The sequence below is a fragment of the Enoplosus armatus genome, chromosome 14 (assembly GCF_043641665.1).
Source record: "Enoplosus armatus isolate fEnoArm2 chromosome 14, fEnoArm2.hap1, whole genome shotgun sequence".
NCBI classification, from domain to species: Eukaryota; Metazoa; Chordata; class Actinopteri; order Centrarchiformes; family Enoplosidae; genus Enoplosus; species Enoplosus armatus.
In genome coordinates this window covers 15420747-15447916 of record NC_092193.1, presented here as the reverse complement: position 1 = coordinate 15447916, position 27170 = coordinate 15420747, and the positions used below count along the sequence as shown (strand labels likewise).

At 43.0% G+C, this 27170-nt stretch overlaps 2 protein-coding genes across 2 annotated transcripts; one reads left to right on the top strand and one right to left on the bottom strand.

The window, feature by feature from the left end:
* The first annotated feature begins 134 nt into the window (after positions 1-134).
* LOC139297095 (integrin alpha-6-like) lies at positions 135-14155 on the top strand. The gene is made up of 26 exons (XM_070919686.1): positions 135-366; positions 5892-6019; positions 6147-6226; positions 7252-7513; positions 7816-7947; positions 8069-8282; positions 8389-8582; positions 8697-8794; positions 9146-9270; positions 9352-9441; positions 9573-9634; positions 9820-9980; positions 10072-10212; positions 10333-10457; positions 10620-10773; positions 10892-10975; positions 11069-11148; positions 11368-11445; positions 11580-11682; positions 11852-12022; positions 12194-12295; positions 12400-12510; positions 12738-12836; positions 13055-13180; positions 13383-13464; positions 14034-14155. Exons 1-25 carry the CDS (start codon positions 191-193, stop codon positions 13449-13451), a joined length of 3165 nt encoding a protein of 1054 aa, XP_070775787.1. The 5' UTR covers positions 135-190; the 3' UTR covers positions 13452-13464; positions 14034-14155.
* Positions 14156-15198: 1043 nt separating this feature from the next.
* LOC139296774 (neurabin-1-like) lies at positions 15199-25033 on the bottom strand. The gene is made up of 19 exons (XM_070919287.1): positions 23842-25033; positions 23174-23757; positions 22400-22532; positions 22067-22187; positions 21869-21973; positions 21056-21146; positions 20811-20957; positions 20476-20529; positions 19838-19938; positions 19486-19614; positions 19260-19356; positions 19108-19171; positions 18724-18854; positions 18392-18621; positions 18109-18174; positions 17446-17650; positions 17164-17262; positions 16793-16981; positions 15199-15737 (listed from the first exon to the last, which is right to left on the bottom strand). The coding sequence occupies exons 1-19, from the start codon at positions 25031-25033 to the stop codon at positions 15504-15506; spliced, it is 3972 nt and encodes a 1323-aa protein (XP_070775388.1). The 3' UTR covers positions 15199-15503.
* Between the last annotated feature and the right edge of the window lie 2137 nt (positions 25034-27170).

Here is a 27170-nt window from a genome sequence, read left to right as displayed (position 1 = left end):
TGACAATATATGTTAGATTTCTAAGCAATTCGAGGTGTGGTAGAGTAGTGGAGGGCCAGTGGGAGGGGCAGCTGCAAGTGAAGTGGACAACATTCAACCCTCCAGCAGCCAGTCAGTCGCGCTCTGCACCTCCTTCAGTAAGGACCCACATTTCACCAGTTCAAGGGAGTTTTGTGTTTGATTATATCTCATGGGGGGCAGGACCACCTGTGGACTGTGGCTGGTCGTCTTCCTCTCGGGATGTGGGCGACTGTCGGCTTTCAACCTGGACACCGACAATGTCCAGCAGAAGAGCGGAGATCCGGGCAGCCTGTTCGGCTTCTCCCTCGCCATGCACCGGCAGCTCGAGCCGACGGATAAGAGAATGTAAGAGCCACGCGTTTGTTTTGAAGGGGAGCGAGTTTGGAGGCTGTTTATTTACTTATTTACTTTTACTTCGTCGCCCTGGCCTCGGGAACACGATAAACATGCCATTAAAATAACTTCTGTAACCATGTAATTAAAATGTCACAGCGGGGTGGACGACTGTAAGTTTATTTTGAACTGTTAGAGCTGCTACAGGAGGTGAAAAAGCGCTTCTAAACATATCTTTAAGAAGCACAGACACCATTTAAGTTACAGGAATGTCACTAGAGTGCTAAATGCTACGTAACCATCTGAGCTCAGGTATGTCGCAGGTAGTTTTAAACCAGCAGGGTTACCGTTTTCCACAAAATCTCAGCAAACCATTTCCCCCAGCTTCTGAAAACAGAGTCCTGTTCCATATACACCTGTTGTTTAAGTTTGGCCACAGGCCTACCCTTTTGTTAATCTTTGCTGAGTCTTCCCTTCCACTTATTGGAAGTGGTTACTTATTTATGAGTTTTTATTGGACCTCCACGGGGGATTTTTTTGTTCACGTGCACGCAGCGGCGCGCGCCCTTGGTTTTAGGTGAGACCGAGCCAAAACATCTCATTGAATCATTGTTGGCATCTTTATGGGCATTGATTCAGAGGGATTTGTCACTCTGCATAAAGACTAACTGCCATCAAGTGGTCACTGGTTTGAATAGCCTGAATATTAACTGACCTGAGATCAGAGCAGTCAACTTCTTTAATGTGGGAATCTGTTTGACTGTAATGGACCAGACAGGAATATACATGTTTTCCTGTGTTTGTGAGTAAGGGACTTCCAAAATGTTTTGTTGGTCCATAATTAACCGTGGAGGAGGTATTCAGATCCTTTAAAAGTAGCAATACCACACTGTAAAAATACTCTGTTATAAGTAAAAGTTAATGCATTGACAATGTTACATAAGTAAGAAACCGTCCAAATGTATTTAATCTATCAGAAGTGAAAGAAAAATGATATATGGTTGGGTAGTTTCAGTGTCACAGTAACAATGCGTAATGTTTTATAAGATCATCACATGTTTTGTATATAAAATCTTAAATTAAGTAAAGTAACTAGTAATTACAGCTGTTAAATACATATAGTGGAATAAAAAGTACAATATTTCCCTTTGAACTGTAGTGGAGTATAAAGTAAAGTAGTATTAAATGGAAATATTAAATGGAAATAATAGTATCTCAAGTATCTACTTAAGTTACATTTGTAAATGTGCAGTTATGTTCCAGCACTGCCCCCAATATAGCTTTTTATAGATTATTACTTATCATTTAAAGTACCTTACAGTGCTTGTAGTATTAAAGGTCAGAGTTATTAAGCATCCCCAAGTCTTTAACCTTCTCCACAGGGGTTAAACACTGTTCTTAAACTTATTTACGCACTTACTACTACTGCTGCACATTCACACACACACACACACACACACACAGTGGCAGTTTGTGTCCTAGTTTTACGCTGTGTCTAAATGAAAGACACATGGTGATCAGCACGAGACCAAAGCCACCACAAAGTCCTGCTGCTTCAGGTTGTAAAGTTAAATACAAGAAAACCAAACACAGTTCTGTGAACTGGAAAAAAACAGATACCAGTGTAGATAATTTAGACCAAGTTGTTAGTGAAGGTGTCAACTACTGAAACAATTAGGCAATTAATCGAGTTGTAGATAGACAAAAACGAATCTGCAATTTTCATAATCCATTAATTTAGTCATTTTAAAAGCAAAACAGCAAAACATTTGCTCGTTCCAGCTTTTTCATTGTGAAGCTATGATGGTTTTCCTCATCATCTGTGATCGTAAACCAAAGACCTCTGAGTTCTGGACTGTCGGTCAAACAAAACAAGCAATTTTTCTACGTCAATAGTGGCTCTGGGAAATTGTGAGGGGCATTTTTCACTATTGTCTGACATTTTATTGACTAAACTTTCAATTTATTAAAGGAGAGAGTCATTGCCAGATAAAGCCATAGTGCCCTTATTTTGAGAGGTGTAATTCCAGGTAGTGGGTTTATTTCCCATGATGCAGAGCAGTTTCCACATAGACACACAGTTTGCCATATAGTCTTATCCTTAATTGGTATAGAAGCAGTTGAGCTCGAACCATCAGCAGCATGTGCGTGTTACATTACAATACAAGTTTGACTGTGTGTGTGCATGTTTGAGCAGGAAGCCATGTTTGTTTTGCGAGTGACGGCGCTCATTCTGCTGTTACAGAGGTGGAATGTAATCTCACTGCGGACTGTGTATTTCTGTGTATGCTCATGCATTGGTGTGCTGCCTGTGGACGCATGCGTGAGTGCCTGTTCAGTGTGTTTTCATGGTGCTGATGCATGCTGTGGCCGAGCACTGAGGCGTTGCCTCGTTGTCTGTCACTTGGAAGAGTGTCAGAGAGCTCAGTGTGCTGCTTGATACTTTCCCAACCTGAGGCAAAAAAAGAAGAGATAGATAAATATTTTTTTTGTGCTGACAGTGATTTCGTGCAAGTGTGCTGAAGTAAATGTCGGCATGTGTATGCTTGTGTCCCCCCATGTGTGTCTCTTCACTGCTGGGTGTGGATAGCGAGTCCCAATCCTTTTCAGCCATTCATGCCAACTTTTATTTAGTCTTATATCTTCCAGTATCTTTCATGCCCTACAGGGATGAGTGTTGCATGTACCTGCAGGAGAGGGCAGGAGCTGATGGGATTATGTATATGCATGTGTGCATTTGTCAGTGTGTGTGTGTGTGTGTGTAGCATTCCATGGTAAGTCATAATTGCCAGATGGAGCTGTCGGTGTAATAAAATCAAGAGGGAAAGCGCAAAATGCATGAGTGTGGAGAGGAGGGAGGAGGAGACAGAGCGAGAGCTAAGGGAAGTTTAAGAGCTTGGACTGAATGTGAGAAATATGTGGGAGAAAGCAAATGCATGTGTGTGTGTGTTTCCGAGAAACAAACTGGTTCTGGAGAAATGGATAGATGAAGCATGAGGAGTAAAGGATATAGAGACACGCTGTGAGAAAAAGGAATTCAAGACATGCTGATATGTTAAATAGTAATGTCAATGTCATGCTGAGTCTAGATTCCAGAAATGAAAGAGGAGACATGAAGAGAGTTTAGTATTTAAGTCAACTTTGTGTGTGAGTGTATACGCTCTGTGTGTAAGTATGAGAGTCAGATTTAGTCGTTTCCCCCCAACTCTTCCTCTCAGGTTAGTTGAGGTTATCCAACATCAAAGAGAGAGGGAAAGGAAATGAAGAAAAGAAAGATGTGATGGCTGAAAGAATGCGGAGAGGAACATAAATCACTTTTACATCTGGGCACCAAATATGTGCTGTTATTCAACCAGTTCCAGACCAGGTTCGATCCTGGCAGACACATGACATGAACCTCTGGATCTGCAGCCCATTTGGAGGTGAACGCTTTTAGTTGATAGGGTGCCACTGGCTGTTGCTTAGCAACGGGCTGTGCCCGAGCTGGCCCGACAGTTTGCCGCTGTAAAAAAACAACACACCTCTCTTCGTGGGATGTTTCTCTAATGGACGCTCTGTTGTCCTGTCTGCCTGTGTGTCCGAGTGCCACCATGTGTGTGTATGTTTTGTGAGTCATTACACTCAAACACACACACTCTCTCTCTCTGTTTGTCTTTGTCCTTCCTGTAGACTAAGCCTGTGTGTTGGGGCTTCCTCTGCTGGTGGTGAATGATTAGATACACAGCTGGGTCACTGTCAGGGAGGCAGCGGGTCAGCCCTATCACATGTCAGCACTTCACTCTTCAATGGCAAAAGAAAATAATAATGTGTAGCAATGAAGATAAAATGTGTCTACTGAGATTAGTCTCCAATTTAGATTCTTGCGCAAGCCTTCATATGTAAAGGCTCTTATGGATCATAAGCAACTGCTCTAACTTTCTGCTGTCTAAAGCACTAAATTGTTACTTAATTGTTCAATGAATCAGTATCAAAATCTTGATATAATGTGTTATTTTATTTTCACATCATTGTTGCTGTTTGTGCACTGTTGTTGGTTGCATTTACCCCAAAGGAAACACCTGAACGGGACCCTGAATTAGCATCTCAGTGTGATTATATAGAAGCAGGAACTACAGTATCCATTCTCTATTAATGCAGCAGAGACCCCAGACCCAGTGACCCCATTTCCCAGCGTCCAATGTGTCTTCGCAGAGCTCTTTCCGTCCATTCTCCTGACTTCCTGTGTCTCCGAGGATAATGGGACGGGAGATGTGCCCACCTGGGATTCACCGTTAATCACGACTCCTCTCTTCGAAGTGATGACTTATTTGAATCGGACTCATCTTTGACAGACAAGCAGCACATGCTGTAACAATTTCACACGGTGTGAAAATATGTTTTCTGTTTGGCAGTGCACGAAGAGGTGCTGAGAGTTGTAACCAGTGTCAAGTGTCACTCACTCCCCTTGTAGTTTAAAAAAGGCTGGATTGGACACGTACTGGGTGGGATAACGGCACAAATTATAGTGCTCTGGTTTTTGAAACAAGGCCAAACCAATCCAGTGGTTAAAATGGGATAAACAGTGGACACTTGTCCATAATAGCAGAAGGAGTGTGTGTTTCTATTGTGATAATATTTCTTGTAAAACCCATTTAAATCCATCTCATAACGGCAGCTTTTTAACAAGCCGTTTTTTCTCCAAGTCATATAAATAGATTTATTGTCCTTTGCTAATCCCCATCACGCCCACTGAAGTCAATATTCCTGATGATTTACGCTGTCTGAATAGGTTTTATGGTTTGACATCGTCTCCCACATGCAGTTAACGCTTGCAGTGTTGACTAGTGAGGTCTTCACTGCAAACATGCGGATCACGTTAGGCCTCAGCTCTTCCCTCTGACTGTATGTCTCTGTAAATCCCCTCCCAGATGGTGTGTGCGTATCTGAGAATGCTTTGTGTTCCAGCTAAAAATGGCTTTGCTCAATTTCATCTGGTGAAGACAGTGTGCTGTACAACATTAACTCTGGAGGTCATTGAACAGACAGAGCAAGCCAGAGAGAGAGAGAGTGTATGTGTCCTGCTCTCTACTGTAAACCTCCACAAAGCATCAGTTCAAATCATGACATCCTTGACTTGTTTGATTTACTCTGTAGGAAACCCTGGGAACTGGATGCCCATCGTCAAGACTTGGGCGTGGCATTTGCCCATGTCCTTGGTCCACAAAGGCAGCCTGTGTGTGTGTGTGTGTGTGTGTGGAGAGAGATAGAGAGCCTGGTTCAATCAACCACAGCAGGCATTTGAAAGGGGTCTTTGACTCAGTTGGACCGTGAGGACATGGAACATCAGTTTGGCGGCGGATGTGTGTGTGTGTTTGTGTGTGTGAATGTGGCTGCTGTGTGACACAGTAGACTGGAATGTGTGATAACATAATGTGCAAGTGGAATAAATTCCAGGATGCTTCTCATCCTGAGTCCTCGATGACAGATGAGTGTTACAGCTTGAGCCTCTTTCAAAATGTGCGTACGTCTTAACGGATTCATTTGTGTGTCTGTTACAGGCTGCTGGTCGGTGCCCCGAAAGCAAAAGCCTGGAGTGGTCAAAAGGCTAAAGTGACTGGAGGACTGTACAACTGTGACGTAAGCTCCACCTCAGCTGGCTGCCTCAGAGTTAACTTTGATAATACAGGTGAGATATCTGCTGACACCTGTGCATTTCTCTAATGTGTTTTTGGTTATTTTAGACACTTTTTATCCACCAATATTTGAGTCACAATATCCTCTTTGTGTCTATTTCTGTCCCTGTCTCTGTGTAGAGGACACAACCAGAGAAAGCAAAGAGAACCAGTGGATGGGAGTGACAGTCAACAGTCAGGGGCCAGGAGGCAAGATTGTGGTAAGACTGTGTCTGACCACAACCTTGAAATCGAACAACTTCAGTTTGATATTACAAACTCAGTTGTAGAGCTGAAATAGTTTGTCAATTAATTGATTAGTCAATCAACAGAACTTAACCAGTAGCTATTTTGAGATTCAATTAATAAATTCAGTAATTCTTCAAGCAAAAATGGCAAACAATTCTCTGCTTGCAGCTTTTTCAATGTGAGAACTTGTTTGATATGATTTTAAAGTGAATATCTTCGGGTTTTGGACTGTTTGTTGGATAAAACAAGACATTTGAAATTCACATTGGACTGTGGGAAATTGTATCGGGCATTTTTCACTATTTTATGTTATTATATAGAAACTATCCATCAATAATTAAAGTAATGATCAGTTGCTGAGATATCTAAACAGATACCTTTAAACCCACAAAAATGTATTTTTAATTCAAACATGCCATGCTGGATTACAGTGAAATGTATAACAAAGTTTGAAGTTGTCCATTAAAAGGACAGCCGTATAAATAATGTCTTGGATTTTAAGAAGTCAGTGATATGCAATGAAGCTCTGAATCAAGCAGATTTAAGATTCATCTGAATCTTTTTTAGATTGATCGCTTTACTGTCTCTAAATTGTTAAAAAAAACGGACATTACAATTTCCCAGAGCCCAAGGTGACATCTTCAAATTTCTTGTTTTGTCCAACCAACAGTTCAAAAATCAAAGAAATTCAATTACAGTTTTATAAAACAGGGAAATGCAGCAAATCCTCGTATTTGAGAAGCTGAAACAAGCAGGTTTTGCATTTTTGCTTGATAAATGGCTCAAACAACTGTCTTAAACAAAGGTCAAATATGTCAGATATACGAGTAGTTTTCTCATCTGGCTTTGAAGGTACTTAAGGTGAAATTTAACAGGAATATCGGAGTTCAGTTGGTTAATCACTGCCATCCAAACTCCAAATAATTATTTCAACATAAGCCTTAGATTTTATTCAACATCACGCCAACCCAACTGTGTGTTTTTGTTTCCCTGGTAGACCTGTGCCCATCGCTACCAGCGCCGGACCAACGTGAACACGGCCATCGAATCCCGTGACATCATTGGCCGCTGCTACGTGCTGAGTCAGGACCTGACTATCGATCCCGTAGCAAGTGACGACGGAGGTAACTGGCATTTCTGTGACAGCCGGCCCAGAGGCCACGAGATGTTTGGTTCCTGCCAGCAGGGCCTCTCTGCCACATTCGACAAGGACTACCACTACCTCATCTTTGGGGCTCCTGGAGCGTACAACTGGAAAGGTAGTCTTGTGTGTGTGTGAGAGCTTGCAGTTACAACAGCATAGATGTTTTAAGTAAGCTATGGAAAAGATTTACTGTGAAAGAACTTAACTGCACTTGTGCTCCGTTATCAATCTACTCTATGATGATGATTTATGATGTTCACTTTTCAATACAAAGGAATTTGCCATTTATGCCTTTTTCAGTCATGTGTTCGACATTACTGCCAATTATTGTGTTGTGGGTTTTGCATCCTTTTATTGCAAGCCAGGTCTCTTCCACCTTAACTCTTGTCTGGTCTCCTCATCGCTCCTCTCCTCCAGGTGTGGTACGCTTGGAACAAAAGAACGACACCTTGTTGGAGTTGGGCATCTATGATGACGGTCCTTTTGAGGTGGGAGATGAGAATGAAAAGAATCCCGAGCTGGTGCCAGCTCCTGCCAACAGCTACCTGGGTAAAACACTATTCATTGCCAGTCACACACCATCACTCCACTTGCTCCGTTGTCACAAAGAAGCGTATTCAAGTACTTGACTGCCTCTGACTATGTAAGCTAGCAATCCTTTGTCTCCTAGGCTTCTCTCTGGACTCGGGGAAGAGTCTGATCAAGAAGGGCCAGCTGACGGTGGTGGCGGGAGCTCCCAGAGCGAACCACAGCGGAGCGGTGGTGCTGCTGAAGAAAGGCGGGGAAACGAGCAGCATCTTGCTCGAGGAGTACACCCTGGAGGGGGAAGGGCTGGCCTCGTCTTTTGGCTACGATGTGACCGTGCTGGATCTGAATGCGGACGGGTGAGTGACGCAGGGTGATGCACACGCTCAACCCGTTACTTCTGCTTTGAAGGGTGCCGTCACTACTACTGTTTACTCACGAACACGTCATGCTCTTGCTGGTTAGTTGGCAGGACATAGTGGTGGGTGCACCTCAATACTTTGAGAAAGACGGAGAAATCGGAGGAGCTGTCTACGTCTACGTCAACAAAGCCGGAGAGTGGAACACAGTCAAACCCACCAGAATAGACGGATCTGAGTACTCCATGTTTGGCCTGGCCGTGGAAAACCTGGGAGACATCAATCAGGATGGTTATCATGGTGAGGCTGCGATGTTGTATACTGCTGACAGCTGGTCATTCTTGTCGCCCCTCCTTGGATGAAATGTATCTGTGTAACCACACTGTGAGTCACTGTTGATGTTCTTGCTGTCAGATTTTGCCGTGGGAGCTCCTTATGAGAACGATAATGCAGGGAATGTGTACATCTACCATGGATCAGACACGGGTCTCAGCTCTAAAAAAGCTGCACAGGTGTGTAATAAACTGGTGGAATAACTTTTTCAACTGTGTAGAAAGGTGTATTAATGCATATAGATTTTGTCCAAATGTGTGATAAGAAACCTATTAATTGTATTTTTTCAGTGATGAAAAAGGTCAGTTTGATCGTTTTGCTTGAACCCTAAAAGCTTCCTGCAAAACTAATTTAGGTAAAATGTGGGCGTATCGTACAACGTGATATAGATTACCACTTTTGTTGTTGTGATAGTTGGTTTTAGATCGAATGGAAGTTTGTTTTTTTAGGCCAAGCTCGGCGTAAACTTGGATAAATACATGTTGTACAGTAAGTGGCTTTAATCATAAAATGTGTTTTCCTTGCTCTAGGTTCTGTCCGGCCAGCCAGGAGTCAAGAACTTTGGCTACTCTTTGGCAGGCAACATGGACCTGGATAAGAACTTATATCCTGACCTGGCTGTCGGATCCCTCTCTGACTCTGTGTTTGTCTACAGGTGAGTGAACTGGTACTGATTTTCTCACCATACATGTCTGATCGTAGTTACAGAGTTGCTCACCGAGTTCTGTCTTCCCAGAGCCCGTCCAGTTATCAACATCAAGAAGGAAATCAAGTTCTCGCCGAAGGAAATCGACCTCACCAAGAAGAACTGTGGCAACAGCTTCTGGTATGTGCGTCTTTTTGTTTTTCCCTGTTGTGTCAAATTATGAGTCATTATTTTTATGGAAAAAGGTGATGAAAGATAAACACTATGCCAGCACTGTGTCTGATTGTGGATCAACTGCATTGTGTTCCCAGCTTGGAAGTTGAGGCGTGCTTCACCTACACTGCCAGCCCCAAGAGCTACGCTCCCAGGCTAAGTAAGCTGAGACAACTTTTTCTTTTTTAAAGCAAAATTTCATCATGTTTTCGTTATCTATTATCAGAAAATACAGAGATTCAACAACAAGAAACTATACTTAGTAATATTTATAACGATACACAGTAATAGGGAGGTTAAGGCCTCGCCCAAAATGTATTTTCTTCATGTGTCATTCTCCTCCAGCGGTGGCGTACTCCCTCAATGCCGACGCTGACCACAGGAAGAACGGTCTTATCCCCAGGGCGACCTTCCCCAAGTCCTCTGATCCCTACGAGTCCAAAGGAGTCATCGCATTGGACAGCAAAGGAAAGAAACAGTGCATCACGCGCCAGCTTGCCATACAGGTGGCGACTCTCTTTCTTTGGAAATGACTTTCTTCTCTCCTGAGTGCATTGTGGGTGGCGTGTAATGTTGTGCGATGTCGTCATGCTACAGGAAAATATTCGAGACAAGCTGCGCGGGATCCCAATCGATGTGTCTGTGGACATCCAGGATGCCCAACGTAAACGCAGACAGAGCTCAACTCAGCTGACACCTGTCCTGGACACCAAGGAGCCGATGATAACTCGGTCCGAGGTGTGTGTGTGTGCACAATACTTAACATGAACACGTTGAGAGATCGATTTTATAGACATGGGGTAGATTTGATTTTCCCACTGTATCTATGTAATCTCTTGTGTGTGTGTGTGGTTGTAGGTGCATTTCCTGAAGGAGGGCTGCGGCAGCGACAATATTTGTCAGAGCAACTTGCAAGTGAAATATCGCTATGGCCACAGCCACAGCAGGATGCCTGACAAAGACACGTTCACTCCATTAAATATGTAAGAGGATACACACACACACTCACGCACACACATACACACACAAACGTAAACTTTCTTTCATAAGAGATATTATGTGAGTGTTACTATATCCCTTAAGACACATGTGCACGGATGCTCATTCGTCAGCACACAGGCTCATAACCTCTGTCTTGTCTACAGAGAGGACGACGTGCCGGTCATCTCCCTCAGCGACCAGAAGGACATCATCTTGGAGGTCACAGTGACCAATATGAATGGAGACGATGCACACGAAGCTTCTGTGGTCGCCTCCTTCCCACCCTCCCTCACCTACGCCGCTTACCGCTCACCTAATGTGAGTCTCTCATTCTCTGTCACACACACACACACACACACACACACACACACACACACACACACACTCACACACACACCTATTTGTGATCCTGATTTGAACTTGTTAATGATTTCAGGTGCGGCAGGTGACCTGTACAGCCAATAGAAACGGTTCTCTGGCGCATTGTGAGCTTGGAAACCCCTTCAAACGTGACTCAGAGGTGAGAGGAAATCAACCTTTTGGCACCGTCTACCTCCTCTGCACAAGTGGCACTGTTCATACTTTAATAATGTCTCTGTGTTTTTGCACATAGATTACCCTCTACATTATTCTGAGTACATCAGGCATCTCTCTCAACACTACTGAACTGGAGATTAATCTTCAGCTAGAAACGTAAGTATCCAACTGCCTGATAACATTGATTCACACTGTTTAAATAGTTAGGTGATTGATTCTTAAATGATGGATAGTTTGACGGTTTCTCTCTGCTTGAGTCATACGAATACATGATACTACACATACAGCCTAATGCTCTTACCTTAATCATGTATTAACATTTGTAGTTTATTAGTAGTATCTGGCTTGACCTATGTGTAACCTCTGATCCGACAGGACGAGCGATCAGCAGAAAAAAGCCCCCGTCAAAGCAAAGGCAAAGGTGGCCATCAAGTTGCAGCTCTCTGTATCAGGGTAAGAAACACACACACACAGACACACACACACACACGCACACACACACACACACACACACACACACACACAGTTCGAAAACACACACGTATGCACAGATTCATGCTACTAACTCTGCTTCTCCGTCTTTCCAGACAAGCCCAGCCATCTCAGGTCTACTTTACAGGGAAGGTCAAAGGTAGCGATGCCATGGTGACTGAAAGTGAGATTGGCAGTGCCATCACACACCAGTTCAGAGTGAGTACAGGAAAGCTCCAGAGTGGCCTGTTCTCTTTAGCACTGCATCCCTACCCCCTATTTATTTCACTGGAGTGTTTATTAATGTACATGTATGTACATTTGCTTTAGTTAGATAATTCATACTATATCATCTGAGCTAGAACACTGTTCCTGTCTTGATCTGCAGATAATCAATCTGGGGAAGCGCCTGACAAACTTTGGCACCGCCACCCTCGAGATCGAGTGGCCAAAGGAGACGGAGAATGGGAAGTGGCTGCTCTACCTGATGAAGATCAGCTCCACTGGAGTGGAGCACATAGAGTGCTCTCCTAAAGGCGAGATCAACCCTCTGAACAAGGTCAGTGGAAACATCTCATCAAGGTCACTCTGCCCACATGTGTACTTTTTCAAATTACAGTTTATGTATGTGGTGCAAGAAGAAGACCATTTTACATTTATAGATTTACATTTATTTTGACAAATACAGAAGATGAGTTTGTTAAATGTACTTTTTCTTCCCTGCTTTAAGAAACCAAGTAACACCAGGATGAGAAGAGCAGCAGAAAACACCCAGGGAGGTGTCGAGGGCACGCTTTCACGATTAATTGACAGGGAGAACTCTAAAACTCTGGTAACACCACACTACCAAGTTCTACTCTTTTGTTTTACATTATATTTTATGTGCATTTGTAGGGGAATCCAGTAGTAACTTTGTGCTCTCTTCTTTGTTGACAGTCCTGTGGCAATGGGGCAAAATGTGTGAGCATCAGGTGCCCCCTGCGGGGCCTGGACAGTAATGCAGTCATCACTCTTGACTCTCGCCTCTGGAACGGCACCTTCATAGAGGTAACCAAACAGACTGCAGGAGAAGTGTTTTCACAAACAATTGGGTGTTTGGGACTTACAAAACTTAACACAAGGAATTTAGTAATATAAATGAAAATATTCACATATTAATTAACTCATAGCATGTACGTAAGTAAATACATATTGCAACAGATTAATCTTTTTATTTTAGTGTTTTGTTTGATTACGCCATCTAAACTTGATCCTGTCCTTTTTTCTTTAAACAGGATTATTTCAAGCTCCATCATGTGGAGGTGATAGTGAAGGCCACTCTGCATGTTGAGAGCACAACAAAGAACACAGTGCTGCAAAATGCTGACACACAGGTAATTAAACACAACAACAAAATGATATACTATATTTGACAGTACTGGACCCAAGAAGGAGACGTGATTATTTATTGCATGACATGGCAGTTTTATAGGTCTTAAATGCTGATGTCAGTGAGCTTGTGTACAATATAAATATAGAGAAAAGAAATACATTTAAAAGTGTAGTCGACTCTGATCCAGAGAATGTTCTGCTGCTGCATTTTGTTCCCCAGGTGAGACTAACGGTGTTCCCAGAGAGGCGTGAAGCCCAGTATGGAGGAGTGCCATGGTGGATCATCGTGCTGTCCGTCCTGCTCGGGCTGCTGCTGTTGGCCCTGTTGGCTTTCCTTCTCTGGAAGGTAGGACTGATGGCCAAGGGGCCGGGACACACCCTGCCCCAGTTTATGAAAACACATACAGGACATCTGCATTTTCATGATTTGAACTGAAAAAGATTTTTATTTTGAACACGTACTGTAGCAGTCTGTAAAGCACCATTTACAACTGTGGGTGAACATGACAGCGATTACACACCTTTTCTAACAATCTTCCTCTCCTCAGTGTGGAGTCTTTGGGAAAAAGAATAAAGAGGACCCGTCAGAAAAAGAGAGACTGACACCAAATGCATAAAAAAAGAGAGAGGGTAAAATTACCCGGCCTGCCATGAATGAGTGACACTTCTTCTCTCGCTCCTTTTTTGCTACAAAAGTGCTGCTTTCTGGTATTCGGCAGGCAGAGGGCAATTCTCATACGGTGACGTGAATGCTACTATAAAAGCTATTTCTGCAAAGAGTTCATGCCTAAAAGATTTTCACACATGGTTATGTGTGGATGGTTACAGTTCACCTGCATGGCCAGGGGAGGTGATGGCTGTGTTATTTAACACTCTGAGGAGCTGTTCTGCATCTCTCTCTCTCTCTCTGATTCTTTCTCTTCCTCCATTTCTATTTTTTTTTTTGTTGCTATTGCACAACATCACTTGGTCTGAAAGTTAATTTCTCTCTACATTTAGAACATGTTTCCTCATGTTAAGAGGAGTGCAGATGGCTCGTCTACACCTCTTAATGGATTCACTGCATCTCGGCTCTTCCTTGTGAAACAGGCTGATGACATTAGATGTCTCATCAACCTCCTTTGCTTTCTCTGAATGCCTTTAAATAGCCTTTTCCCCCAAACAACGCATTGATCTTGTTTTCCCTTTCTTCTCTGCAGTGTGGCTTTTTTAAGCGTGCCAAATATGAAGACAAGGTTCCCAGTTACAACGCTGTTCGGATAAAACGGGAGGAGAGAGCAATAAACCCTGGGAACGGTAACTCAGAAAACCTGGAAAAGAAGCCCTGGATGACAACCTGGCATGACAAGGAACATTATTCTTAACAGCCAATGAGATCCGACTCCACACACACACACACACATTCCTGTCGCTTACTGATAAAACTCCCAATTTCACAGATTTTTCCTGCCTTGTCTTTGCACAGCGTGGACTGTAAATATCAAGAAAATCATTTGTTGTTAAAGAAAAAAAGAAAGCCAAAAAAACTTTTGTATGACTAAATACTTGATCAAACATTCTGCTTCAGAGGCTGAATTGATCTTGAACAAAGTGTATGAATCACTGGAAGGAGAGCTGCAGTGTGGGAGATGGTCCTGCACAACTACTGTCTGCCGGAGCTTTGGAGTTTTGTACATTTACTGCGTTCACAGTGTTGACTGGGGAGGGAGGGTGGGACTGTTTCTAAGTTTTTTTTTTGTACATTTTTTGAATGTTTTGCAGAGTTGTTTGTATTTATTCTTCATGAGGAGTACTTTATGTTACGTGCCCTACAGGCCAAAGAGTCATGCAATGCATACACAGGTGACTTTAAAACAACAAAAAAACAACCTGAAATGTGTTTATTTTCCCCCAATTTAAAAGTGCATTTTTTTTTATCATTTCTTCTGTGCATCTGCCTTAACTGTTGACCAATCAGCATTTTTCATGCTCATGGTGCCTCAGGTTGTACGTTGTGGAACAGCAACTTACCCACCGAGCACTGAGGTTTGTAAATATACTACCAAGCCTCTGCAGAATTCACCTTTTATTTCACTGGCTGTAAAATAGTGAGTGAGAGCGAACAAAGAGTTTCTTGAATAATAAAAAAAAAAAAGAATTAATTAAAACATTGTCATATCCAAGTGTTCTGTGTGTGAGATCATTCAAGGCCAAATGAATTCAGTTTAAAAGGCACCAGGAAGAAGTTTAAAGCATTATTTATTAATACATTAAAAAAGCATTTACAGCAAATACCTGAGTGCCTAAATCAGCACATCCTTAAATATTAAAATCATTCTAAGGATAGTTTAAGGTTCATGATTAAAAAACAAAAGAAAACAAACATTACTGTAAAACAGTAGCAAATTGTCACACACTTCACACCTGACATACACAGAGAGACGCACATTTGCTGAGTATGAACTTAGGTGCTGGAGTCGACCTCTGCTCTGGTCCAAAGATCTTTCTCTCAGTTAAAACCAACCAGTGTTCTGTATCCTAAATGAGGACTATTAAGATGTGAACAATAGAGGACATGTGGGGTAGATCTAACGGTTTCTATTAACTAAACAGTAATTAGTTCAAGTGTGTTTTTGTGTGTTAGACTGCCACACACCCTCATGCTGGTGGGTGTAATGCCGACGTCACCTTTATAAGAGGGACTCAGTTCTTACAGTTTTGCCACTGCGTCTGGCGTCTTTAACAGACTTCTCATCCATCATCATCCTCGCTTTCTCTTTTTCTTCCATCTCCCTACCCAAAACCACATTCTTCTCTTTCTCCCTGTTCTCTGCTTTCCTCTGTCCCCTTTCCTCGCTTTTCTTCATCTCCTTCAGCTTCTTCTTGAGGGCAGACCGGTCACTATGGCTGCACACCCCCAGAGCCTGACGACAGAAAAGAGAGAGACAAAGAGGAAAGACATGTAAATGTAAACAGAAGATACATGGATTCTGTACAGGTTCAGGTAAATGACCCGCCAACAAAACCAGATTTCAAATTGCACTAGATTAATTATAGTCACACTTGGCAACAAAAGTGGTTTAAGCCCAAAAAAAAGAGCAGAGGCAGTCTCACTATAAGGTAGTTATCACTGGTGGTATTTCCGGTGTATCAGCATGGCCTATATTATCTTATCACAGATTAAACAGTATCGCCACATAATGTGTGTAGACTGATTACATACTTTATCCACCAGAGGGACAAAGCGTATTAACTGTTAAATGTAAGGGGTCCTTTTGTTTATGTTATATCCTTATCTTAAAAAAGGAGCAGATGTTTTAATATCTTAAATATTTATAGAGGTTAGTCAGTTAGTGTTATAGTCTATATTTTACAGCAGTTACTTCCCAACTTTATTTATGGAATTTTCAAAACAGATAATAGGTATCATTGAGAGCTTCAATTCAGATTTGAAATACAGTAATTTGACTACCTATGAGAAATAAAAAGTTACAAATAGATACCTAAAGATGTATATACACACATGTAGTGGCTCAAACAAGACAAAATAAATTAATAAAGTTTACTTGAAATACTGAATATGACCGGAGAGTTAGTCAGTCCGGTTATGGCAGGAAAAGTTAATTTATCAGCGTATATGAAAAATGGCAGATGACCCCTAGGAGTGTGTTATGTGGGTTTAAAAAAAAAAAAGAGGTTAACATAAAACTTTCGATCACAGTGTAATCACATTGACTATTTGATATTAGGACTACTGCAGCCCAGTAACTTAAACAGCTAATTAGTTAATTAGGTCTTGAGGTTCTGGATATTTGAACTACAAAAACAAGCCAACAAAACAATGTTGCGTATATTAGAATTACAGTTTTCCTGAATGGTTCATTTAATGTGACAAAATGTATGTACACAAGCACAGAATCAGTGCCGACCACATTTGCTAAATGGTTTTGTTTCCCTCAACATCATCTTAACCACTCACCTTGAGTTTCTCACTGTCCATGTTGAGCAGCTGTGTCCCATCCACACCTCTGGCAGCGAACTCAGACGCGTACCGGTCCATGTTCACGGCGATTAACCACAAACACACCTGCTGGTTGCTCCACTCCAAGACGGGTCGACTTTGCCACTGGTTGTTGTTATTGGTGGGAACTGGGTCATCGTCCAACGTCTGACAGGACGCCAGAGACAAGACGCCGACAGAGACAGGGGAGGCGAGAAGGAAAGAAATGAGAGTAAACTGTAATTAAAGGAGAGAGTAAGCTTGGGGAAAAAAAAGATTGGACAAAGAGTGCTCTATGGGGAAAGAAGTAAGAGAAAAGGGAAAGAAGAGGAAGGGAAGAACAGACTCACCTCAGTGGAGGAAAAGGTGAAAGTGTGAGAGTGTCCAGACAGGGAGAGATCAGAGACATGACCCACCATGCTGGAGCTGCGCACTGGAGAGCCAATACTCTGCAACCAAGAGAAAAAGACCCAGGCTGCCTACATACTGTGCTTCACATCTGTGTGCATGTGAGTTTATTTTAAAAAGAAAGTTCAGACAGAGGAGGAGGACGGCATGCAGAGAAGCCCAGTTTACATCCTTGTTACTCCAAGTTTAAGCTTCTATGGGGCCATGCGCACATCTTTTCTTACCTGATCTCGTCTACCCGTGGTGGTCAGGTACGGTAAGCTGCTGCTGGACACAGACCGAAGCCTCTCCCTGCCTCTCTCAGCCTCCGCTTCTTTTTCTCTCCCTCGCTCTCCAAACCAGGGAAAGGGCAGGCAGGAAGGCATGGAGGTGACTGAGCCCGATGGAGAAACTCCTGCAGGCTCATCCACCAGGTCACCACACGACCCCCTACTAGAGAACAATAGTTGTATATTTCAATTAAAATGTTACACATGCACTTCTGACATTTCAAGAAAATGTTATTCAGTGCCTGTTTCATCAGCTTCCTTTACACAAATGTATTCAAGAGGACCTGACAAGATATGTCTTATTTTTGTTTTTTTCTGATCTATTTGTACACTGGGGAGTTTTTAAAATCAGACCATCGACATAGCGTGACACGCAAGCATGACTGTCTGCTATTTTCCATATTGCCATCTATTTTTTGGGCTTTCTGGTTGTGTGGAGGGATGTAAAGGTGAGTAGCAGCATGACATCAATGCTTTGTCTTTAGTAGAGGAAACACAAACAGGTTACTGCAACGTCAAGGTGTATCGTTAAAAATCTGTTTCAAAATTAGTTTAATTTTGAACAAGATATAAACCCATTATACTTTGTTTTGTTTTTGTGTACATGTAACATCACACCTGTTGTTCATGGATCTTTTGCGGTGTTTCTCACTCCTCCTTTTGGTGAGAGACTTGCGAAGGTCACTGAAAAAGAAAACTTAAAGTTATTAAATATACCACCAGCAAAATGGCCCGTCAGTGTCTCTACTCAGCCAACCACTGTGGCAAATAACCAGAGATCTGTTATGGCTGAAAGAGAATCTGTGGTCTACTAAGGCTTTTAAACCAGGGAATAAAAGAGAAATACTTTGAGATTATGATCCCAAATCTAAGACAAAAGAAAGAGACAGAGACCCTGCACCTGAAGTCAGGAAATTTCCTTTTGGACTTTCTGGATGTGGAGGATTTGCATGATGAGGGAGTGACAGTGTCAGTGATGTAGATGGGCGGGGTGAAGACGGAGCCGGTGGGAGGCTGAGGACTGAGGGCTGAGACAGACGAGGTACTGGACAGATCACTTCTGCTGCTCCTTTGTACCACCGTGGGGGCAGACAGTGATTTGCTCTCCTGGTGTTTCTGCACTTCATCTTCCTAAAAGCAACAGAACATGTGTGTGTGTGTGTGTGTAAGTTTCACAGTCAGATAAAGTAAATTTAGTGTCAGTCTGTCACATCTTACAGCTCCGTCTCTTACCTGTTTTCTAAAGCTCTCTCTGAGTTTGTCTCGAGAGGGTGGGTGGCGCTTGGATTTCTGGGCCAGCTGAGCTCTGGCTATGTGAGCGCTGGAGTCTAGACGTCCTGTGTCAGGGACTGGAATATACCAGTCTGGACCTGAGACACAGACACAACTCCTTTTGCTCAGTCAAAAAGCTCATTTTCATTCAAGAAGTTTGAAAAAAAAAAGTCAGATTTTCATTGTTTAAAACAACACAAAAAGCTTTGAATTCTTCCTGCTCTGAATCCATAAGATATATCTGTCAAAACTTTTTTTTTTGAACTTTTGAACTTGCCACCAGCTACACAAAGTCATAGAGACATAAACAGTACACTCCACAGTCACAGTAATTTAGCCGCTTACCTGTGACTGAGGAGTCCACAGAGTGGTTCTTCTGCTTTGGCTCTTTCCTCTCCAGCTGTGCCATCTGTGATAAACGGCGTGAAACAATGACTACAGAGAAACGGCCAGCTCAGTAAAATAAATCCATACAGGATTGAAAAGTCTCCTCTCACCTGGATTTGCAGTCTTTCAACTATCTCTCTGTGCAGCTTATCCCTCTCCTCCATTTCTCTCCTCAGATCTGCTTCTCTGTTCTCTCTCTCCTCCTCTCTGGAAAAAAAAACACCATTTGAAAAGTTTAATTCCAAATCTAAGAGGGGAAAAGACACTCCCAGTAATTCAGGAGTAATATTCCACATTGTTAGAGAAATAACTGTATTGGATGGATTAGATAAATACCTGCTCTGGTATTCTCTGACCAGTTTCTTGGCCTTGCTGTATTTGGTCTCCAAGCTTTCTGATTGGTTCTGGGCATCAGCCAGTCGCTGGCTCACAACCCTGCACAGTGTCTGGGCCTCTTGCCAATACCTGATAAATAGAGTGAGGGGCGTAAACACCCTCTTCACCATCATTATCATCTTCATAAAGTTTAACATGATTATCCTTGTGCAGGCTTTAGGCTCCCACTTTGTCTTTAAGCTCGATTTGTATATACTATACCACATTTATCATTTATTATCTATCATGTCTGCCAGGGCAAAACACACATCTACGATATATACTATAAAAAAACAAGTGTATAGCGTCCTACTTCTCTAGTTTGTCAGCTTTCTCCTCTGCGTCCTCCGCTCTTTGCTCCAACTCAGCCTTCTGGCTCTCCCAACAGGCCTGCTGCTCCTCCCATGCCTTTAACTTGGCAGATGTACAGTGAAAGAATAGATTATGTATGTTCTTATGGATGCAATGTCATATGCACAAGGAGAAAGAGAAAAAAAAAGCCCTTCTGTTGTTACGTCACACATGTCAAAAACTATTCTTAGAGCTGGAGAAACTGTATACTCCTTCAATCCTCTTACTTGAAGAGTTTTGATACAACAAATTAAAGTACCCACTGATCTAACACAGTTGGATAGAAGAAAGCCTGATTTTCTACTGAAAAGGCTTTTGGCCAACCCAGTTATGTCGCAGCGGTGATTACTTCAAGGCAAAGGCAGAAAAGCAGGGCTGACGTGGAAAAGTGTTGGAACGCGGCCCGTGTCCTAGTAACTCTACACCCAGCCATCTCATACACAGTTAAATGGGTCAGACTGTTCCAAATATGGGTGCAAAGGTAGTGTATTAAAGTGAGTACAGTTATTGGCTTCTGTGTGTGTGTGTGTGTGTGTGTGTGTGTGTGTGTGTGTGTGTGTGTGTGTGTGTGTGTGTATCAATCTCAGCTGAGTGACCTACCTTTTCTCTAGTGTGGTGAAGTTGAGCTGCTCTGCTTCGTAGTTTTGACTGAAGCTATAAAAAGGCAAAAATGGTGCAAAAACAAATACACATGGATCCGTTTGGGTACATTACAATTTATATTTAAGAAGATACACTTTTACTAGTTTTACATTACAAGCAAGAGACTGTACCAACAACTATCTATTATTTTGATATAACACTAAGGTAAATGAATGTAAATATAATTGCCTTGTCTTAAATTGAAAACATCTCTCTTAGTTTTAATTTAGTACTGATATCCAACAGGAGGTTTGGTGAATGCACTTGGTTTATGGATATTAAGTGTAAAGTACCTGCTGGTATTTGAGGCAGAGCTGATAGTTGTCCAGACTTGAAAGAACAGACACATCCTCCTCTTCATCTTCTTCCTCTTCCTCGTCCACCGAGCCCCTCTCTGACATGCTACCATCGTCATCCTCGTCTCCGCCTGCTCTTCGCCTCTTCATATATATGAAAAACACACGCAGGAAACAGTACAATCAAAACATGTGGAATTGTTAACACCACTGAAACTCTGCTCCTCTTTCAGGACACACACCTTTCTGGATGTTTTATCCATTTCCAGGCTTTCATTGATCAGACGTGCCACCTCGCTCTCCACCCCCTCCTTCTCTCGGCCAATCAAAAACCTGCAGCCGCACAGAGGGTATTGTGTTTTCAGTATTGTGTTTCCAGCGGATTTTGACTTGTCATAGTAGGTAAAGCACAGGTGTTACTAATAACATTTACGCTGGTGTAGAGAGTTGTGACCATGAGCCGGCATGCACTGTGCCAGGTCCCTGAAGTTGAAGCAGCTAAATGGAATTCAGCCATCATTCATTTTATTGTTTACACCTGTGATATTCCAACTGTGACTTGACGGAAAAAGGTCTAACGTGCTGTTGTAGTATGTTGTAATGCAGTTGCAAGCATGACTTGTTATCAGTATCTGAAAGGTACTATGACAACACGTTGATATGCTTAGGAGTATGGCTTGCAGTGATGTCAAGAATAAATCATGTGTAGTTGAAAGGCTGGATGTTGTTGTTTGTTGAAGGACTAGTATGGTCCTTTAAAAACAACATCTCCGGGAGACAAATTATATTTATCTTGCTACCACTGTTTCATCTTTAAATAACTTCAATTCTGTAACAAACATTTGGAAGTCTGACTCTGTCACTGATCAGATTTTTAAACTGACAGATCAAATACCAGGCCAAAAATGCATTGTAATACCTAGCCTCCAAATCCCTAATGGGAAGGACTTTACAGGCCACCGCTCTCCCAAAGAAGCAGCTATGTGTACAAATAGTGGGAAAGATGCAACGGTACAAGAGACACACCAACATTGCACTGAAACATGTTAACCTACTTGACGAGGCCTGATGTATTCTTGAGGACTGTGGCTGCAAACAGCTGGGAGACTCCAACCAGACTCACCCCATCCACATCCACTATCTGGTCATTCACCTGAATCCTAACGCACACACACATACAGACCAAAGAAAATGTCACGTTATTAGAGCCACACTGAGCCCCCGGTAAACAAGAGACTGATGTTGAAATGTACCTTCCATCTTTCTGTGTTGCTCCTCCTTCAGTGACCGTCTTGACGAAGATCCCCAGTTTCTCCAGTCCCTGGTCAGCTCCTACACCCATTCCTATGATACTGATGCCCAGACCCTCGTCTCCTAGAGGGAAAAGATAAACAACATTAGCCAAGGAAAGCCTGTTGCACCGTAAAGAAGCGAAAGGTATGTAATGAAAACACCTCTCAGGAGAAACCTGGTACTTCAAATAAGAGTGGAAGGTGATAACATCTTGACATTTTTTTAACCTATTTTATGTCAGCCTTGATGATACAGGATTTCTTTTGTTTCTGGGTTCTGATACGGATACACACCCTTTTCTATCTCCACTGGAAAGACATCCATCCTGTCCACTCTCTTCTCCAGCTCAAACTCAGCCGAGGCGGACACTGGGTCAATATCCTCATTGTGTCTGTCGTACTCTGCGTTAGAATAAGTGCAGAACACCTGAAAGACAGCATTCAACAACAACAACGATTCAAGTCACTGCTTGTGTCAACGCTGATGTCAAATCTAGGCCTACTGAAAACAATGTTTTATGCATTGATAGCTGGGACATGTGTTCACCATGGAGCAGACTGTAAAAAGCTATTGACACAACAAGACACTGTTTATGTTGGAAAATGGAAAATATGTCAGAGTGTGAGAGTCAGAGAGAGAGCGAGAGTGCAGAGACTTGAGCAAACTGTGCAAAAATAATTATAGGATAGCAAAAAACCTCAATGTACACACACAACGTCCATGTGTTTATTACTGATACTACACTGACCGCTACTATTGTAGTTTGTTAGGAATTGAGCCAGTTTAATGCCATACACACCACACAGAAACAGGAATGTTTTCTGTGTTTTCATATGAAGGAGTGCTGACAGAGTGAAGCATGTGGGATCTTGCCTTTCCTCCTCCTCTAATGGATTGGAAACATTGCTTTGGGCTAACATTTCTCTTACATGCATTCAAACACCAGCCGGAACCGACAGTCACACAAATCTACAATAAAGAGCCCCGGAAAAGTAACCCTGCAGCTGTGAACAAAGCGAATCATGAAAGCCTGAATTTGTATTATTTTTCTTGAAAGGTTTCCTTACCTTGATTGGTGCCGAGGAGAACCTAACCTTCCTCTTTGCAACTTCGGCCTCTTCCTCATCCTCCTGATCGGCCAGTTCAGGCACACCGGGAATTTCCTCATATTCCAATGCATGTAGAGAGTTTTCCCCTTCCTGACTGGGTGATGTTGAATGCTCTGGATGACACTGGGATTCCTGCTCATCCACAAAAGCCTTGTTCTCAATTCCACAGAAAACTGCAGATCCTGTCTGGTCCCCTTTGCCTCCTCCTACTTGATCTTTCCCATCACTGCCCTCTCTGCACTCCTCACGCTTGACCTCCTCGTCTTCTCTCTCACTTTTCCCTTCTTTTTCAGTTCTTTTCTTGTCTTGACTTTGTTTACATTCTTCTTCTCCACCTTTCCTCTTTCCCACACTGTACGGCACAACTTCCTTGTCGATATCCTCCTCTTGCATCATGCCTCTCTCTTTCCTTCCAGCTCTTTCTTCCACTTTTTTCTCCCTGTAGTCCCCCTTTTCTGTTGACTTCTCAGCCTGTGTAATGAACTGTGTGCTCTGCCCCTCCCTTTTGCCCTCCTGTTGTTCATTCACCTGCCGATACTTGTCTCTTCCACCTTCCCCGTCATCCTTAGTCTCTCTTTTACATGACATGCAGGCTGACAACTCCTCCAGGTGTTCTTCTGGCCTACCATCTCTTGCTCTTCGCTCTATTCTGTTTTCCAGCATATAAAGTCCTGATGTTGTTTCCATGCTGGGCTCTTCAAAAACTTCATCCACAAGGTTCTGCACACATTCTCCTGCAACAGTGCTCATATAATCATCCTTAAGCCAGTTTTTTGCCTCTCTCCGCTCCCTTTCTTCTTCATTCTCATCACTTTCTGATGACTCATTCTTTACGTCAACTAGTTCTGCCCTCACAGGCTCCTCAGGGGTCAAGCAGAGGTCAAGAGTTGCGCTCTCCGCCCTTGCTTTCTCCGTTTGTGATCCTGTGGTGTAAGCATGTTTGTCAAGATAGGAGGGAGATTTGTTGGATGGTTCACCGGGGCCATCGAATCCAGGAGATTTAGGGTGCCTTGTCATCGAGGCCTCCGCAGGAGGCTTTGCCGAGGAAATACTTATGATGGGTCGGTTTATGGATTTGTCTTTATCAAAGCTATCCTCTTCTGTTTTCCCACTTGCCTCTTCCTCCACCTGGCTGACTCCTCCTCTCCCCTCTTCCTCCTCTTCTTCTTCTCCTGTCCCATCTGCCATCCCCTTGCTCTCCTTGCCAGCAATACCTTTCAAAACCTGCCCTCCACTACTTTCAACTTCCATGACCTTGGTCTCAAACAACTGCCGGGTTACAGAGAACTTCTGAGCCAGAGCAGCTCTGTCAATATCCGTTATCTCCTCTGATCTGGATGGTTTATCTTGCAGAGAAGATTCTGGAGTAGTAATGTTGGCCACAGTGCTCATAACGGACGAGGAGCTGACGGCTGAACGCCTGGATCCAGAGAAAGGTGAAGTTTGGGGCTGCAGGCTAGGATTATGGGGAGAAAGGAGGGGTGTGGAGCCAGAACTCAGCACTGGACCACCATCTTGTTTCAGCTGCTGGCTGTCCATTTGCAGGAAGATGTTGTCTCTGATCTTGGTCCCCCTGGTGCTGTGGACCCTCCCTCTGCTGCCTGTGCTGGCACCGGTGCTGGTGTGGCACATTATGGGATCTGACAGGCTGGAGTGCACAGCAGAGCGCTGGGCAGCAGCAGCAGCAGCAGCAGCAGCTTTGGTGCCTGGTTGTAGACTGGTCCCAGTGTCAAATGAACATTTGATGGCGTGGAAATCAGACTTATAGGTTATTCGGTGAGGGGAGGCACTTCTGCCTTTGCTGTCCGTCCGCATCATTTGGGAATGAAGGTTCTGCGAAGTGAGAAAAAACTGTGGAGGAGCAGAGGAAGAAGCTTTTCACAGCTGGGCAAGTGTTGAGCAGGTAGATAATAGTTGAGGATTTGCTGGTACAGTGGAATGGTAGCAATAAGGCAAGAAATATGCTGGATAATAGAGCTGGTGTTTTAAGAGGTTACTGCATTGGTTTGATTACAGCAGGTGACAAAAGCAGGCTCTTGGTCTGGAAACTTCATTGTCATCAGGTAGTCTTCTATTAATTCACCACAGCAAGAGTCTCCTGGAAGGGTGGTTTGAAAAAAAAGTACAACAGTCATTGAGGTGAATTGGCACAACCCAGCCGGTCATTAATGCAAATTACTACAGAGACAAACTCAGCTATCAAGTATGTTAGCTTCCTCATGGCTTGCAGTTATCAATGCTAGAATTAAAATCAACAATTAGTACTCACACTCACTGCGAAATTAAAAGTTTAGCGATTGACAGCACCGTAAAAACGTAGCCACCAGGGGTTTTTGTTACGCATCTATTTCCAATTAACGTTTGCAGGAGAAATGAAGTCCTAGGGACAACCGCTGCATTCGCGTGCTGTCGGAAAATAAACGTAGAGTGCGCAAGGACGTGGTAAATATATTTTTTTTCGCTTTTTTTGGGTTTTTTTTTACCAGTGATTTAACAATAGTCACTGTGAATTCTTAATGTTCTTAAGGTCTAGGCATTAAAGGAAGAACCAAAGCTGATATTTGGGGCATAGTAAGTTACGTTTCCGTTTTGTTTATTCAACTTGCTAAGTTAATTAGCGTAATTTAACCTCCAGTTTGAAGGCTGGTGTGTTTTGTCTTCTCTCCACAGTACAGTACACCATAACGTTAGTCCTATGTTCCCTGGGTTCTAAAAATAAAACGTGTGCCATTAGCCTTGATGCTAACTGTGCCACAATGAGTGCCACAGGAGTTTACGACTGCACGTGAAGGCAGCAAATCTCACCAATCTGGCTGGAGTGCGCGCGCAGTTTAAAGGTCGTGACCAACGTTTGGTCGCCCTGAGTGACAACCAGCAGCCAACTAAACGGAATAATTAGCCAGTATACTACAATGGTAGCTTCGTCTTACCGGAGAAGTGTTGTTTGCCTGCAGTCAGACGGTGCTGACGGGTCCCTCGCTGTGATAAATACAGACAGATGGCGACTCATGTCTCTAAATACTGTAAATGGATTATCACCCGGTAATCCTGTGTAAACTACTCTAGTAACTGTGAAACACTGACGGTTAGGTTGGTTCCAGCACTGGGGCAAGTTAGCCTACATTTAGAGGGCCAATTGTTAACTACATCTGTGCCCCATTATTTATTTACTTACAGTAAGTCTTAACATTTTGGTCACTGATTACTTCAGCCTGTTAACGTAGTGCCATTGTGTTAAATGAACAGTAGCAAGTATGGAGGCTAATATAATGCCATCTATCATAACAAATACTGCTTTTATTGTTTTTTGTTTACCTGTGTCATTCTATATAATGGCCAGTAATTGACATTTTGGCATCATATACTGCACATGTAATCTAGTTGTACCTTACACTACTATGAAACATGCAGGTTACTGCTACATCCACTTACCTTTACCTGGCTTTCAGCATCACTGCCAGTGATCTGTCATCTGCTGTGAAACCCGATATCACTGTAACAGAGCTTCTCCTGAATATTCACCTGTGTGCATGATGCAGGTTAGTGCAGCAAGCCAGATCTCCCACTATCTACCTGTGTGTGTGTGTGTGTGTGTGTGTGTGTGTGTGTGTGTGTCTGTGAGAGTGTGTGTGTGTGTGTTTGTGTGAGAGAGGCAAACGAGAGCAGTGATGCAGCACCTGCTGATGTATGTATGTATGTGTGTGTGTCTACCTACCTGTGTGTGTGATGCTGGTGGGTGAGTCGGTGCAGTAGCTATGTCTGTCTGTGAAGCTGGCTTGTGTGGCAAATGGACTGGACCGGACTGGACTAAACTGGACTGGACTGATCCATGCAGAGCCGAAGAATGGTTCTGCCTGCTGTGACCTGGATCTGACTGGAGACCATTGTCCCAGGTGGCACTGGGACCTAGTTGATATAAATACTGGCCAATCACAAAAGCCTTATTCTGAATGAG